General features: G+C 39.8%; 2 protein-coding genes across 2 annotated transcripts; one reads left to right on the top strand and one right to left on the bottom strand.

The window, feature by feature from the left end:
• Positions 1-812: 812 nt before the first annotated feature.
• LOC134654202 (26S proteasome regulatory subunit 7) lies at positions 813-15,057 on the bottom strand. Its single transcript, XM_063509664.1, has 10 exons — positions 14,881-15,057; positions 14,762-14,799; positions 14,505-14,678; positions 13,695-13,834; positions 12,700-12,868; positions 11,975-12,107; positions 10,616-10,742; positions 8,652-8,748; positions 2,507-2,715; positions 813-998 (listed from the first exon to the last, which is right to left on the bottom strand). The coding sequence occupies exons 1-10, from the start codon at positions 14,951-14,953 to the stop codon at positions 854-856; spliced, it is 1,305 nt and encodes a 434-aa protein (XP_063365734.1). The 5' UTR covers positions 14,954-15,057; the 3' UTR covers positions 813-853.
• Positions 4,427-6,912, top strand: LOC134654286 (acidic phospholipase A2-like). Its single transcript, XM_063509752.1, has 3 exons — positions 4,427-4,550; positions 5,239-5,470; positions 6,705-6,912. The coding sequence occupies exons 1-3, from the start codon at positions 4,505-4,507 to the stop codon at positions 6,910-6,912; spliced, it is 486 nt and encodes a 161-aa protein (XP_063365822.1). The 5' UTR covers positions 4,427-4,504.
• Positions 15,058-15,646: the final 589 nt, after the last annotated feature.

Below are 15,646 nucleotides of genomic sequence, written 5' to 3'. Positions count from 1 at the left end.
ATTTAACTGTACAGCGAATAAAAAAATATAAATTAATTTTCGGTTACTGATGAAGTTAAAGTGATATCACAATGTTTGTGACTCCCCCCTCCCCCATGTCACAAAATGTCACACTTTCTTGACCCCCTCCCCCCCCTAAACGTGTGACGTAATTAATGGATGACCCCTTAGGGGTAGAAAAAAAGGAAACCAGATTGAAGTTATCCAATTTGTGCTTGCACACGGTGCAAGGGGAAGCGTGACAACACATCTTACTTGATTCAGAATCCTAGATCGTAGTGTAACCACGTTTAGTAAGGGGCACTGCACTAACTAGGAACATTTTTTTAGGATCCTATCTTAGCTAGGATGTCAGTTAGCACGACTGAATTAACTAAGGTGTGTGAATGGTGTGACTCCAGTACGTGGCGTTTTATTTTCACATTATTTGTAAATCCATTTCTAGTAGCTAACCCTAGCGTTGGTCACACGCGTTGCAGGTCACTCCAGAGTACTATAGTATTCAAAAGTAATCTAATACCTTTAAACGAGCAATTCTTGTTTATTTATTTATATATATATATATTTCGGGGATCTCGGAAACGGCTCTAACGATTTCGATGAAATTTGCTATATGGGGGTTTTTGGGGGCGAAAAATCGATCTAGCTAGGTCTTATCTCTGGGAAAACGCGCATTTTCGAGTTTTTTTATGTTTTCCGAGCGAAGTTTCGGTCACCCAGATATTCGTATTTAAACTGTTGTGAGAGTCTAAACCGTAAAATTATTCAAAGTATCCAAAAGTGTTTTTAAGAGAGATAAATGAAACAAAAAGTATGAATACACAATTATATATTTATTAAAGAATGAACCAATCTAGTTGTAGGTCATGTAGCGAGGGGTGGCGGAGAACTTGGCGTAGCTCTTAATGACCTTGTTGACGGCTTCGAGGAAGTCCTTCTCGGTGGCAACCTTGCGGCGCGCGCGGATCGCGAACATGCCCGCCTCGGTGCACACCGACCTGGAAAATGTGATATTTTTGTATAGTCAATAGTCAATAGTCAAAATATACTTTATTCATGTAGGCCTAGCAACAAGCACTTATGAATCGTAACATACTTATAAATTATCTTAAGCTAATTATCAGAGCAATTTATTGATGTTATTATTCCATAAGAATATTGGATTATTATACAAATAAAACACAAATTTAAGAATTTCACAACAGGATCGTCAAACATGAAAAAAAATTGTATAAAAAATACTAGTCTAGAATGTTTCTAGAATAAAATCTAAATGTCAAATAAATAAATAAAAAACACAAAAGAAGTATATACATCGGAATATCAATTTCCGCATCATTAATCAAATATACCTAATAAATAAATAATCATTTCGAATAACAATTAATCCCACGTTATCATTCATGTAGTCTTGTGTGGTATAATACGCTTTAGAAATAAGTTTACGCTTTATGTTTTTGGACACTGACAATACTGAGAAAAAAACTAACCTTTCAAACTTGCAACCTTTCGATGAAGTCAGACTGCCAAACTACGACATCACGGGAGGTGGTTTAACAAATTATAATCTTTGAGTGATAAGTATACCGCCTCGGGAAGACTCGAATTCGCAACTTCAATACCTATAGTAGGTATATAGTAGCTCTATGTTAGCTTGCCACGGCTGCCACCTTATCAACTGAGCTACCGAGACTAAAAACTGGTCTTCATTTGCAAATTACCAGAAGGCAACACTGGAGTTAAAGACCTGTCATTTAACGAGTAGATAAAGCGTGTTTAGAAATTGGGATCCAATTGATAAAATCTCCTTTTATATGTAAAGTAAGCTTCAGAGATAACTGACCCCCACCTGCAAACCAGTTTCTATGTAGGGGGTCAGTTATCTCTGCATCTAACTGTACATTCCTCAATCTGCTGCTTGCTGCCTTAAATTCTTCTAAGTTAAGATGATTTAAATCTCCTTAGCACCACTTGCACCGTCCCACTAACCCGGGGTTGACCGGTTCAACCCGGTGTCAAATTGTACTGGTAACCATGGTAACTCCAGGTTTAACCGGTTAACCCCGGGTTAGTGAATAGTGCAAGTGGCCCCTAGTGGTACTCCTATTAAGTACTCACCTAATTTCAGCTCCAGTGGAGTTAGGGCACAGCCTGGCTAACAGGTCGAACCGTATATCCACGAATCTATGCTCATAGAGCGCGTGGATCCGGAAAATGTGCGCGCGGTCCTCGGGGTCCGGCAGACCGAACTCGACTTTGCGGTCTAGGCGGCCACGACGCATGAGCGCCGGGTCCAGCGTGTCCGGGCGGTTGGTCGCCATTATGTCAAAAATTCTCATTATATGCAGTTGTCTCGACTGATTTGATGGAGAAAGAAAACAACGCAGACGATATTTAATATCTAATTGCCTAAATCTACTTGATGCCTTGAATTCTTCGTTGATAGTGTTGATACGATTCTAATTTCTCCAAAAGTCCAGGCTTACTTATCTAGTGAAGGACTTACCTAATTTCAGCCCCAGTGGAGTTAGGGCACAGCCGAGCCAGCAGGTCGAACCGTATGTCCCTCTCGACGCTCATGGAGCGCGCGTGGATCCGGAAGATGTGCGCGCGGCCCTCCAGGTCCGGCAGACCGAACTCGACTTTACGGTCGAGGCGGCCCGGACGCATGAGCGCCGGGTCCAGCGTGTCCGGGCGGTTGGTCGCCATTAGGACCTGGGGAAATAAATTAAACGGGTTAATTTTGTGGGTTCAGCGTATAATAGCAAAATGTGGCAACGACGAATATCCATAGACCGGATTGGACCTTTAACAAAATACAGGTTGATCCCCCTTTTTAAGTATATAAATACCTGTGTTAAGGAACACCGCTCTTCCTTAGGCCCACTTGCACCATTCCACTAACCCGAGGTTAACCGGTTAAACTTGGCGTTACCATGGTTACCAGTACAATTTGACACTGGGTTAACGGTTTAACAGCTTAACCCCGGGTTAGCGCGATGGTGCAAGTGGGCCTTAGTGATTAACTACAAGCTAAAACTATGATAATAAGTTTGATAACAAACTAAAAACTAAACAATTTAATAAGTAAGTTAACTATGTAACAATAAAACTAACATGTGTGAGTAGCAGAGCAACGAATGTAAATTTAAACTTAAGGTTAAGATTGGACCAAGTGGCTGATTGGACTTAATCTGTATTTATAACTGTTTGTTTTCTGTTTATAGTACTATGCCATACGATTAAATAAATAAATTGGATAAAGTATTTGATAGAATTGTTTTTACAAAACCTATCATTCACTTACCCGAACAAAAGGGTAACCAAATCAATACAGTCAAAACCGTTTATAACGAATAACGACATCGAAGAGACCGATGGATTATGGTCGTTATAACCGGTAGTGGCCAAGAGGCCAATATCTTGAAATTGCACGAAAAAGAGACGGGGAAAAGGTAACACTATTAAAAACAATAAAGCTAAAGTTGATCAAGCAGATCTTGTCAGTAGAAAAAGGTGACAAATTTTAAAAATGCAGGCGCGAAGGGATATCGTCCCATAGAAAATACGAATTTCGCACCTTTTTCTACTGACAAGATTTGCTTGACCATCTATATCTACCCTATTCGATACGGAAACCACGTTATAAGTGTTTCCATATGGATAGGTTAAAACAATGATAGACTACTTAGTCATTTATTTATTTATTCAATCATATGGCATGCATAAGGCAATCAGAGTAGAGCTTTGAGTTTCTATCAATCCAGTAACGAACGAATGAGAGTAACCATCTGGGTAACCATTTGAGATATAACATAAAAAACCGGCCAAGTGCGAGTCGGACTCGCGCACGGAGGGTTCCACACCTTCAACAAAAAAATAGAGCAAAACAAGAAAAAAAACGGTCACTCAAGTACTGACCCCGCCCGACGTTGCTTAACTTCGGTCAAAAATCACGTTTGTTGTATGGGAGCCCCACTTAAATCTTTATTTTATTCTGTTTTTACATCATCTGTGAAAATTTCAACTGTCTAGCTATCACGGTTCGTGAGATACAGCCTGGTGACAGACGGACGGACGGACGGACAACGGAGTCTTAGTAATAGGGTCCCGTTTTTACCCTTTGGGTACGGAACCCTAAAAAATTGCCTATAAGTGTCCCACTGCTCGGCAAAGGCCTCATAAGTACATAAGTACTTGAAAACCTAATTTTCTTATTGGACCTTAGGAGCATGTTCAAAACTCTCTAATTTTTCTCAGATAATTACAATTCAAACACACATCCTATTAAAACATAATTTGTCATTTAAAAAAGATTTATTCACACGAGCCTGCCCACAGCGACATCGCGTATACATAATGTAAATTACAAAAATGCGTAAACTATGTGCTGATTTTTTATACGTGACTATTATGCACTTTATGCAGTATGTGACATAAGTAGCGATAATATTTATTATCTTTTGCAAAACTAGCACAGAAGTGCCCGCGAAGTCAAGCAATCATGTCGCTGGCTAAAATTATTGTTGTAATCGTCGTTCTTAGCGCGTGTAAGTGTTAAATCAAAGAAACGAACTAATACTATTGTTAACTAGTATATAAAGAGAAGTACCTAGATTTGTTATGCTATTTATTACCATAGAGAAATAAGTAAGCATAGAGTGCTCACTCCATACATCAGTTTTCTTTGGTAAAACGCTTATTGTTTTCATAGTCCATAGTCTAATAAAACATGGTCTTCTCTTCCCAGAGTGACACAAGCCTACGTCACAATAACATTGCCACTTTATATAGCGCTATCGCATATTATCATATAGCGCTGTCGCATGATGACATAGAGGCTTGTGTTAGTCACGTAGTCGGAAGAGAGTACCAGGCCGAGTATATTATTATACCATGTCAGTCGACATCTAGCGTCAAGTAGCGTATTTATCAGTACCTCTACATACTTGACACCAGACGGACGGACGGGCAACAAAGTGATCCTATATCCGTTTTTTTCATTTTGAGGTACGGAACCGTACAGGGGCCCACTGATTACCAGTCCGCCGGACGATATCTGCCTGTCAGTTAAACGCAAAAGGTGACAGTTCCGAACAATTGACAGACCGACATCTTCCGGCGGACTGGTAATCAGTGGGTCCCTTTAAAATCTGGCTTGGATGTCAGAAAAAACACTATTTTCTGCAAATGTGCACAAATCTAGAAGAGAATACATTCAATGCCTTTTTTTTTCAGATTTAAACACCCTTAATTGCACCGACATTGCGCAATCTAGCGGTCCCTTAAAATCGCCTAATACAGCTTTAGCAACTCAATATAAGAAAGGCGAGGGACGCATGAAGCGCAACGCGTTAAACCTGTACTATATGATTCGAGAATGCACTAAATGTAGTGCGTGGGATTTGTTGGGCTATGGAAACTACTGCGGATTCGGCGGGACTGGCACACCGGTAGACGACATTGACAGGTGATTATCTCTATTAAAGATGGATATGTATAACTCCGTATTAAAATAAATAGTCTAAGAAAAGCCTCCGAAAATCAAGAAAAAATTATGCTCGTAAAGATGGCGCCATACCTTTGAACTATACTCGTGTAGATGGCGACACCGTTTGATATTTAACAATTTTAACACATATCAGTGCAAGAACATGGGTCAAAGTCAAATGGCGTTCTAAAAGTTTTAATCCTGTGTCGAAAGACGACAGTCATTTTACTGTGACTACAAAATTTACTTTTAACAATACGCGTTTTGAATGATTCACGGTTAGTTTCACTAGACTTATATCGACCAGGATATGAACCGTGATTACCTTTTGTGTTGTTTTCGAGCTCCCGATATTTCGACGCAGTTACATGCATCTCATCGGGTCATCGGGTTACCCGTGAACAAGATGCATGTAACTGCGTCGAAATATCGGGAGCTCGAAAACAACACAAAAGGTAATCACGGTTCATATCCTGGTCGATATAAGTCTAGTTTAACAATACGCCTCTATACTAAAGTGTCTTTGTGCCTAATATTAAAAATGCGAAAGTAATTATGTTTGTCTGTCGATTACTCTGTTACCTCTTCACGCTCTGCTGAACTAATTTAGATGAAATTGGGTATGGACTTATGGAGGTTAAGTTAAGACCCGGCGAAGGACACAGGATAGTTTTTATCAATCATCAATATCATTTCAGACGAAGTCGTAGGCAGCAGCTATAGATAGTATCTGATCATATTAAGAGATTAAAAATCTCAGATTTTCTTTCATGCGAGCTTATTATGTGATTGAAAAAGAAATGAAATTTCAATACATATAAATAATTTAATAATACTCATTCTATCCAAGCTATGATTTTGACATACACTTGGCAAACTACGGCCGATGCCCCATAACTGAATCTTGACCATGAATCTAGTATTTTAATAATCTAGGATCAGGCATGAGGGGTGGGGGGAAATGACCGAACGGAATAGTCCTATGTATATTTCAGTAGAAGTAGCAGCGAAAGTGCTATTATTGTTTGTCTTTGTCACAGTCTCACATTTTTTTATTCCCCACCGTAAATTATTCTGGATTACGGTGCGCGTCAAATAAATTCGACCAATCATACTCGTAGTGTCGCATTGCGTATGTTTTGTCCCTCACGGACGCACGCCGCACATCTATAGGATCCTACCATCTATGATCTTGACCTTCTTTCTTTGACAGATGCTGTCAAAAGCACGACCACTGTTACGACGACGTTTTAAAGCACCACGACTGTTGGCGCATTAATATCTACATAATGCCTTACGATTGGAAAGTCTACGACGACGGGTCACCCTACTGCGGCGACGAGACCAATCGGTGTAGAAGCGAGATATGTCAATGTGATAAGGAATTGATAGAGTGCTTGAATCGAATTGGATGCCCCTGAGAGTAAAAGAGAGGTATAATATTGCCGAATCGTTTCTGGTCATAGACTAGGAATCCTCTAGACGGAGTTTAGAGCAATTATTTCATGAAACCGATGCTGCCAAAAATACGGGGGTGCGGGGGGACGAGGTGAGCGAATCCCGTGCTGTGATTGGTCCGTTCAAAGACACGGACCAATCACGGCACGGGATTCTGACACTTTGACTCGAAGATGGAGTAAAACTACCGTATATAGTGGCAGAGGGGGTAGCGTTACTATGCTCAGTCTAGAGGATGTCTTGTCTGTGTTTCTGGTGCAGAGGTTGTCCATAGCCATCCAGCGGGGTAATGCCGTGAGCATTATGGGCACTTTTGTACCGAAAGCGATAAGAAACGAGTTTGACTAATACTTACTTCGTGTAATTATGTAATAATTTGTAAAATAATGTGGATTATATAAAGAGGCGTTGTAAACAATATTTTTGTTAAATAGGTTCAAATTAAACTTTCAAATTAAAATTATAATAACCTTAATATAGCCCTTATAGCTCTTAAGTGAATCAATTTTCTAAGTTATTAATACTTCATGGGAAAGTCTACGACGGGTCACCCTACTGCGGCGACGAGACCAATCGGTGTAGAAGCGAGATATGCCAATGTGATAAGGAATTGATAGAGTGCTTGAATAGGATTGGATGTCCCTAAGAGCAAAGAGAATAGAGTGTGTAGAGAGTTACTGTCATTGTAGGTTATGTAGTCACAGTACATTTACTGCCATCTTTCGACAGAAGATTAAAACTGTTAGAACGCCATTTGACTTTGATCCTTATTCTTTCACTCATGTGTGTTGATTTGTTAAATGTCAACGTCATCAACGACGTAGATGGTTTTTGAAAAAACAACATATTTTCGAAAAAAAATAACTCATTAGTGTATAGAACTATAAGTTGGCAATACCATTCACCACTCACTTTCCAAAACCTGTTTTTTTTTAAATATTTGTGATGTGTGTTTTCAACTAAATTACCGCCATTCTTCGAAGCCTCTATGGGGGCTCCGCGAGAAAAAGCGAAAACAAATCAATAACCAGCTCTTCTATATATCTCTGGTCTATAGTTAAATAGTGACGAACGATTTTTTTTATTTGGGGCTATTACTAAATATTTCGCTTTACAAAAGGGTTCCCACACCGAAAAATGTTGAGAACCGCTGAACTATTTACGTACACATTGTCGGTTGTCGATAAGGTTGATTCCAAATTGAAGCATTACGGAAATAGCGCCTTATTGACAACCGACAATAAGTACCCTTTAGCAGGCGTGGCTCACTCCGCGATTTCGTCGCGTCGCTACAAGTACATGCGGCCCACACCAATTTTGGTGTCTAGCGATAGTAGTTGCCGCGCACCGCTATGGAACGGACGCCTGCTCGCGCTGGCGCCACCTAGCGGTCATATCTGTTGCAACAGACGCGTTTTGTTAGAGAGTGAATCTTCTGTACCTAGTACCACAGAATAAATAATAGTACTAAGTACAGAAGACTCACTCTCTAACAAAACGCGTCTGTTACGATCAGCACAGATATGGCCGCTAGGTGGCGAGAGCGCCACGTGCGGCTTATGGCTTTCCCCAAAATTGGGGCCGAACGGATGTACTTTTAGCTACCTGTAGCAAAGCGACGAAATCGCGGAGTGAGACACGCCTGCTAGTACTATTATTTATTCTGTGCCTTTAGGTTGAAAATGGCATATATTTTATTCACCTTGATGTTTCCGCGAGGGTCGAAGCCATCCAGCTGGTTGATCAGCTCCAACATGGTTCTTTGCACTTCGTTATCGCCGCCAGCGCCGTCGTCGAATCTACAATCAAAAGTTTTTGGTAAAAACAAGCAACAACGGTTGCACTCCGGGAGTGCCGATAGAAGTGAAAACTCACCTTACTATGTTACCGACGCCCGGTAACACGATACATACGTTTAGCGGAGGTATTCTATTTATTTATTATATATTATTATCATTCTCAAATAAGATCACACTTTTTCATTGACATGTTTATTTACATACTGCCATGACAACGTCAAATTATTTGAACATAGGTAAAGAGTCTTGAAAAGGAGTCCGCAACATAAGTGTCAAATAACATTGAGTTTTTCTTTATTGATTTAAATGCCATTTAAATTATGAGTGGCCACCTTACAGGGCTTACGGTCACGTGATCGCCTTACGCCCCTTACGGTCACGTGATCGCCTTACGCTGTCTCGAGTTTATCATTTTTTCCTCAAAAAGTGCCCAGCGCCGCTAAAGAAGTTTTCACTTTGGTACACGCTTTTACACGTGTAATACTGTAGCCGCAGCCTTGACCGCTGAAATAGATAGCATCGTACGGCCCCGCACATTATGCGGTATCTAGGTTGTTAAGTGCTATCTTTACAACAAAACGTTCGCCCTATAACTACTCATATCAAATTTGAGGCTAAGGTCAATGTGGCTAAGACCGTCTATAGGAGAAGAACATATACAAGCTCTTTCGTCGCTTTTAATTCTTGCGTTTGTACACATACTCCACTTACAAAAGGTCGGTAGAGCAGCAGAAGTGAAGGTATTCCTTTCTGACTGTCTGCGAGAGAGAAAGAGAGACCAATACGAGAGTTCTTGCCCTATGACGGTCTTCTCCACGTGTCTAAAGCTTTGGATTCCTCCGAAAACGGTGCCGTCATATTACGGCCGCTATATAGCGTTGACTGACGTCACTAGAACGTTGTCTATGTAAACAAGATGGCGCGGTTTCCTAGACGGCGTTACGTTACTAAGATGACGGCCGTCATCACGGTGTCGATAGTTTCGTGAACGTTTTATTAGATAGCGGTGACGCCATTTTGAATAAATGACACGAGATTTGAATAAATGATTCCGTACTACGATTATTTTCCTCTTCTGATGATATTTCATCCTCCAAGTAAATTATAGATGATCAAGTAAATCTTGTCAGTAGGAAAAGGCGCGAAATTCAAATTTTCTATGGGACGTTATCCCATCGCGCCTACATTTTTCAAATTTGCCGCTTTGACCTTGGTGGATGACGGTGTGTTATGACGCCGTGGTACTTTCCACATGTCGCCACCGTAAAGACGGCCGTCTTTTGCGGCCGCTATATGACGGCCGTCATATGACGGCACCGTTTTCGGAGGAATCCAAAGCTTAAGGGCCAGTTGCACCAACCACATTTGACAGACTGATCAACATCAATCGGCAGAGATTTATGAAAATTCCCATACAATAAAATTTAGCGAACGCTTTAACGGTGACAGGCGAGGCGGTTTGGTGCAACCGACCCTAATTCTTCCGACGCTAATTTCTTTGTCTGTGCTATACAAAAAGAGGGTCTAAAAAGGTCCTGTTGGATGTTTTTTTTCTCGCCACAGAATAAGTAATAGTATTATCATACAGAACGGACACGCACCGCCCCGCCCCGACTCGGATTACCTCGCCCGCGACAGGCCGCGACATGAATGTGTGCGTAAGTCGCTCTACTGAGATTCCGTCAGGATTCCGTCAGAAACTCAATGACGCGTGTACAGACGTGCCGCGCACACATATAAACGCAAATCATTTTTGATGTATGGCGTGTCCGCCCTGTGCCTTCGCCTTCGGCAGTTAAGGCAGTTACCTAATCAATTTAAAAAATAATGCACCAACGAATTTGTGTAATTTACAAAAATATCTCACCTAGCACCTCCGATGGCGTCGATTTCATCGAAGAATATGAGGCAGGCCTTCTTGCTGCGCGCCATTTCAAACAGTTCGCGCACCATGCGTGCGCCCTCGCCCACGTATTTCTGGACGAGCTCCGAACCTGAAGAATAGACTCTATGTTGAATGGAATACGGCTTAAGTTAGATTGATGCGCTGTTTATTTAATTTTCTTATGTATGTATTTCTGGATACCGCAATATAAAAACGAGGTTGTTAATTTCTACTTGCGCAAACTTTGATAATCCTTTTAAAAAGTTAAGTATAAGGTTTAAATTAGGCCCACTTGCACCATCCCACAAACCCGGGGTTAAGCTATTAAACCGTTAACCGATTGTCAAATCGTACTGGTAACCATGGTAACTCCAGGTTTAATCGGTTAAACCCGGGTTAATGAAATGGTGCAAGTGGGCCTTAGACTGGCCAGAGATTTGCCTACTTGAATGCACTTGCGAAGTGATGATAACCTCCTCCTTTTTTGAAGTCGGTGAAAACGATACATACGAGGGGCAACTGAGAAAGTTCGCGGCCTTAGAAAAAAAAATGAAAATGAGTATTAAAGTTAATGTTAATTAATAATCGTTAGTAATGGCGGCCAATGAGAATATAACCACTACGTATGGCGGCAATATTTAAAATGCCAAAGAGGCGGGGAATAAAATAGCAGTGTTTTTTTTTTTCTTTTTTTTCTAGCTTAGGCTTTAAATATTCGCGATATTTCAGCCTCCGCTCGTAGATATATGACAGACTTTGTATAGCAGTGTGTAGTTTTATCGCAAAACTAGATACGATATAGTTGTTCATTGCTAAGTTTACTATTGGGGAAGTGTATCAGAATACTACCGAAGCTTGTGAATAGCATTCTTTCTTTATTCCCCAAACAAAACCAAAACAAATACTCATGTTGTAACTACTTACTGCTTATCCTCGTGAGGCCCCATATCTTTTAGTGTCATAATTAGTGTCTTTTGGTAGAGAATGCCTCATGGCATTATTCCGCCTTTTGTACTATAAAGGTTTTTCTTTTGTGCAATAAAGATTAAATAAATAAATAATTCCTAGCTTCACGAATTTCTCGGGATTCTTGGGCGAATCCTATGTATAACGCTGCCTCTTACGTAAGCGAACAACTCACGAACGCGAAGCGAAGCGAAGCGGCGCGGCGGGCCCACGGCGTTCGCGTTCGCAACGAGATCGCCCACGTAGGACACTTCTATAGGTATCAAAGGATTGATTCACCCCGCGCCGCATCGCTTCGCTTCGCTTTCGCGTGTTGTTCGCCTACGTAGTACGCTGCGTTATAGTGGACGTGTTGAGCCTGATATAATTACTTACCAATAACTCTGATGAAGCAAGCGTCAGTGCGGTTAGCGACAGCGCGAGCGCATAGTGTCTTGCCGGTGCCGGGAGGGCCGAATAGCAGCACTCCTTTTGGCGGTTCAATTCCGAGCTTTACGAATTTTTCCGGCTGTAACAAAGAATTTGATATTCTTTAAACATTCAATCGAAGTACATAATTCACTCAAAAATATTGGGTATTTTCTGAATATTTCATTTGTTTTCTTTGACCTAAATACCTAAATTAGAAGAATTTGACAAATTTTCATTTCTCTAGTCTAGAGGTACTTTTATCTGTTTCCTTTCTGTGTCTTTTGTGTTTTACTAACAAATTATACATAAACCTTCCTCTTTCATTATTCTATCTATTAAAAAAAACCGCATCGAAATCCGTTACGTAGTTTTAAAGATCTAAGCATAATCTGCATAATACATAGGGACAGACAGACAGCGGAAACCGACTTTGTATTATACTATGTAGTGATGTACTTTTCCACTGTGTAAGAAATCCGAAAGCCAAGTCTCCGATACCTCTGGTTTTTAAGGCATTAATATTCAATGGAAAGCCTTTACCATCAGCGGCGGTAGCACCGTCGCATTTTTATCGCTTGTAACCATGCCTGTCACGTTCTAACAAGTATGTAAGTGCGAAAGTGACGGGCATAGTGACAGGTGATAAAAATGGTGACCTGTATGCTTTCAACTTGGATAAAATAACTTACATGCAAGAGTGGCGTCTCGACGACCTCCCTTAGCTTCTCAATCTGTTCCTTACACCCACCAACATCGCTGTAAGTCACATCCGGCTTCTCTTCAACCTGCATCATGGTGACTGTCGGGTCGATCTTCGGAGGCAGCGGGATGTGGATCTGGTACTTATTACGGTCAACCCTGTTGAGGAAAGTATCGTAATTTGAGGAAACATTCAAATTTCTAAGCACCCAAACTTTCACATTCATAACTAAAGTGTCATTCAATAGAACTTGCAAACTATGTAAACAAAAGTTACTAGTAATTTGACATTCAGTGTCAATTTTAGTATGGCGGTTTGTTTACATAGTTAGCAAGTTCTATTGAATGACACTTTATTCATTAACTTAAGGGGCCCACTGATTATCAGTCCGCCGGACGATATCGGCCTGTCAGTTGTTCGCTGTCAGTTGTTGTGTTGTTGTCAGTTGTTGTTGTTAGCTGTCAGCTGTCAACTTTTTGTCCCAACTGACAGGCCGATATCGTCCGGCGGACTGTTAATCAGTGGGCCCCTTTACTAGTAGGTACTTAGTGATCTTTGTAATGTCAGGTAAGTATAGTTAGGGCAAGATACAATCTTTTTTGTTGTTCAAGGTAATAACTCAAAACAGTATGTCTCTACCAGTCGAGCTGTTTTCAATGAACATTTGATTTTGGAGAGTTGTATCAGAAACTTGCTAAGCTGTTAAACAATTTTCTTTCTTTCCTCTCCTAGTAATAACATACATAAAAACCGGCCAAGTGTGAAAGTGATACATATTATAGGAAATAATAAACATAACCAAGACTTATAATCTTACTAGCAGTGTCACAGAGCCATGCATGTTGCTGAAAGGCACTACTCTTACAGGCTGTGCTGTTCTATTCTTTTTCCGTGTCGTAAACTCACTCTGTCCTAGGCCCAATGCATGCTAGTCTGCAGTGTGGCGTTTGTCACTGACATCTCTTACACTCAAATAAAACTTACCCGACCCTCATGCCCTCTTCAATATCTGTAGGAGCGACTGAATCTGCGAGGTCCACCACAAACTTGGCAAACTGCTTCACATTAATTATGTATTTGGGATCATTTGAGTCTGCGTTGATGATTTTTGTACATCTTGCCACCTTGAAAAAGTTTTGATAGATTAATTCACTTTCAAGAATAAGTGATTAACTCTAGTGTGAAGTAGCTACCAAATCAAAAATCTTTGGTGAATATTCTCTACTCTTAGTACTCTTCTAAAGCCTGACTGATATAATGATCATGCGCCATGTTGCGGAATGTCACTGGAACTAATTTTTTCATACTATACTGAACTGTCACCCATGACCCAATACATAGAATAAATAGCGCCCTCTTGACTATGATCATATATTACTGGTCAGGCTTTACAAAACAAAAGGATTCATAGACTCATTTTTTTATAAAAAGTAGGAAAATCTAAGTATAGATGGTCAAGCAAATCTTGTCAGTAGAAACGGGGGTCACGAAATTCAAATTTTCTATGGGACAATATCCCTTCGCGCCTACTTTTTTCAAATTTGCTGCCTTTTTCTACTGACAAGATCTGCTTGACAGGTAGTTTTTGATCATTGGCTAAACAATAAATCTGCTATAACAATGTGTCTCTGATTGTAAACATAATGTTTATGCGGCAAGCAACAGAAGCGCGAAAGTGCATCCATAAACAATAATTTCCTATGAAAACATGGGGTTTATACACTTACATGGTACTTTCACACTTAGTCACTGCAAAGTTGATGCACAGTTAGCATAAACAGACTAATAACTAACCTGCAGTGGTTGTTCGTTCTGTAAAGTCTGTTTATCAGCTGCAAGATCCCACAATGCCGGAGGAGCCAGCCCTGTGTCTGATTCCTTAATACCCGTGAGTTCATTGACCCTCTTCATTACAGTCTGAATACCTTCCTCCACCTCCTTGATAATCTTTGTGTATTGCCCTTGCCCCTATTTAAAAAAAAAATATTAAAACTTGCCAGTCACTATGGAAATAAATAAGGTTATAATATTTGTTGTTAAATAAAACTTACATATGACTTTAAAAGAGCTATGTCACCTTCGTCCAGCGCTGAAAATTAAGACATGGTATTAATATTTTTATTATTAATACAATTGATGACATGGAAATTTAGATTTTTTTGTTGCTTACATTTAATTTCCTTCTCTGGTTCCTCCTTATCATCCTTGACTTTCCTCATATCATCTCCTAAATGATCCGGCATTTTTAAGGTATATTATATGTAACTAATAACAAAATCTAATTCAGTCTATTTTAAAATCCACAAATCTCACAAAGAAGCGAAGTAGGTGACTGAAAGAAAACGTCAAATTTTGTTAAGAAAAGCGTTTACGTACTTCTTTACACGCAATTTTCTAAATGGTCGAATTATAGTTTCTATCTTTTTTCAATTAAATTTAGAGTTTTTTAGTAAAATAAATGTTAATATAAAATGAATTTATATTTTAAATAATTCAATTGGGATTATTAAGCAATCAATATATTATAATATCTCAAAAACGCAATAAAAAAAATGCGTGCCTTGGAACAAATAATAATGATGACAAGTAGAAAATTCGGTAACGTTCATAATTTACGCATGGGTTAATTCATGCTAGAAATATTTAAAAACTCTCTCCTCAGGAAGAATACATGAATAAGATAAAGGATTTAATGGGTTTTAATGAAAGTTTAACTCTGTTTTATTTGCTATTATTTTATTTTAGGTTAAATAAAGAAAATTCATTCAAGATATTGAACGCATTGTCAACCAATGACTTGCGCCCTGCGCCACCGCGCGGCTGCTATCAGTACTAAAATTTTGTATTCGTAGTGCTGAATGGAGAACCGCATTTTTTCGCGTTTTTCATGAATATAATCTTTTGAAATCTCAAATATAATATTTTAGGTAAGTCAG

Source organism: Cydia amplana, chromosome 14, assembly GCF_948474715.1.
Source record: "Cydia amplana chromosome 14, ilCydAmpl1.1, whole genome shotgun sequence".
Taxonomy (NCBI): domain Eukaryota; kingdom Metazoa; phylum Arthropoda; class Insecta; order Lepidoptera; family Tortricidae; genus Cydia; species Cydia amplana.
Note: the sequence above shows the minus strand (reverse complement) of the source record. Positions and strands in the feature narration are given on the sequence as shown.

Bases quoted from the DNA above. Each gene is read 5' to 3' on its own strand.
- LOC134654202 (XM_063509664.1), bottom strand. From the start codon at position 14,953: ATGCCGGATCATTTAGGAGATGATATGAGGAAAGTCAAGGATGATAAG. The intron at 12,108-12,699 runs GTAAGTTATTTT...TCTTTGTTACAG, and splicing joins TCGAGACGCCACTCTTGCAT to CCGGAAAAATTCGTAAAGCT. The intron at 2,716-8,651 runs GTGAATAAAATA...TTATTTCCCCAG, and splicing joins ACCCTCGCGGAAACATCAAG to GTCCTAATGGCGACCAACCG.
- LOC134654286 (XM_063509752.1), top strand. From the start codon at position 4,505: ATGTCGCTGGCTAAAATTATTGTTGTAATCGTCGTTCTTAGCGCGT. The intron at 4,551-5,238 runs GTAAGTGTTAAA...TTTTTTTTTCAG, and splicing joins AATCGTCGTTCTTAGCGCGT to ATTTAAACACCCTTAATTGC. The intron at 5,471-6,704 runs GTGATTATCTCT...TTTCTTTGACAG, and splicing joins CCGGTAGACGACATTGACAG to ATGCTGTCAAAAGCACGACC.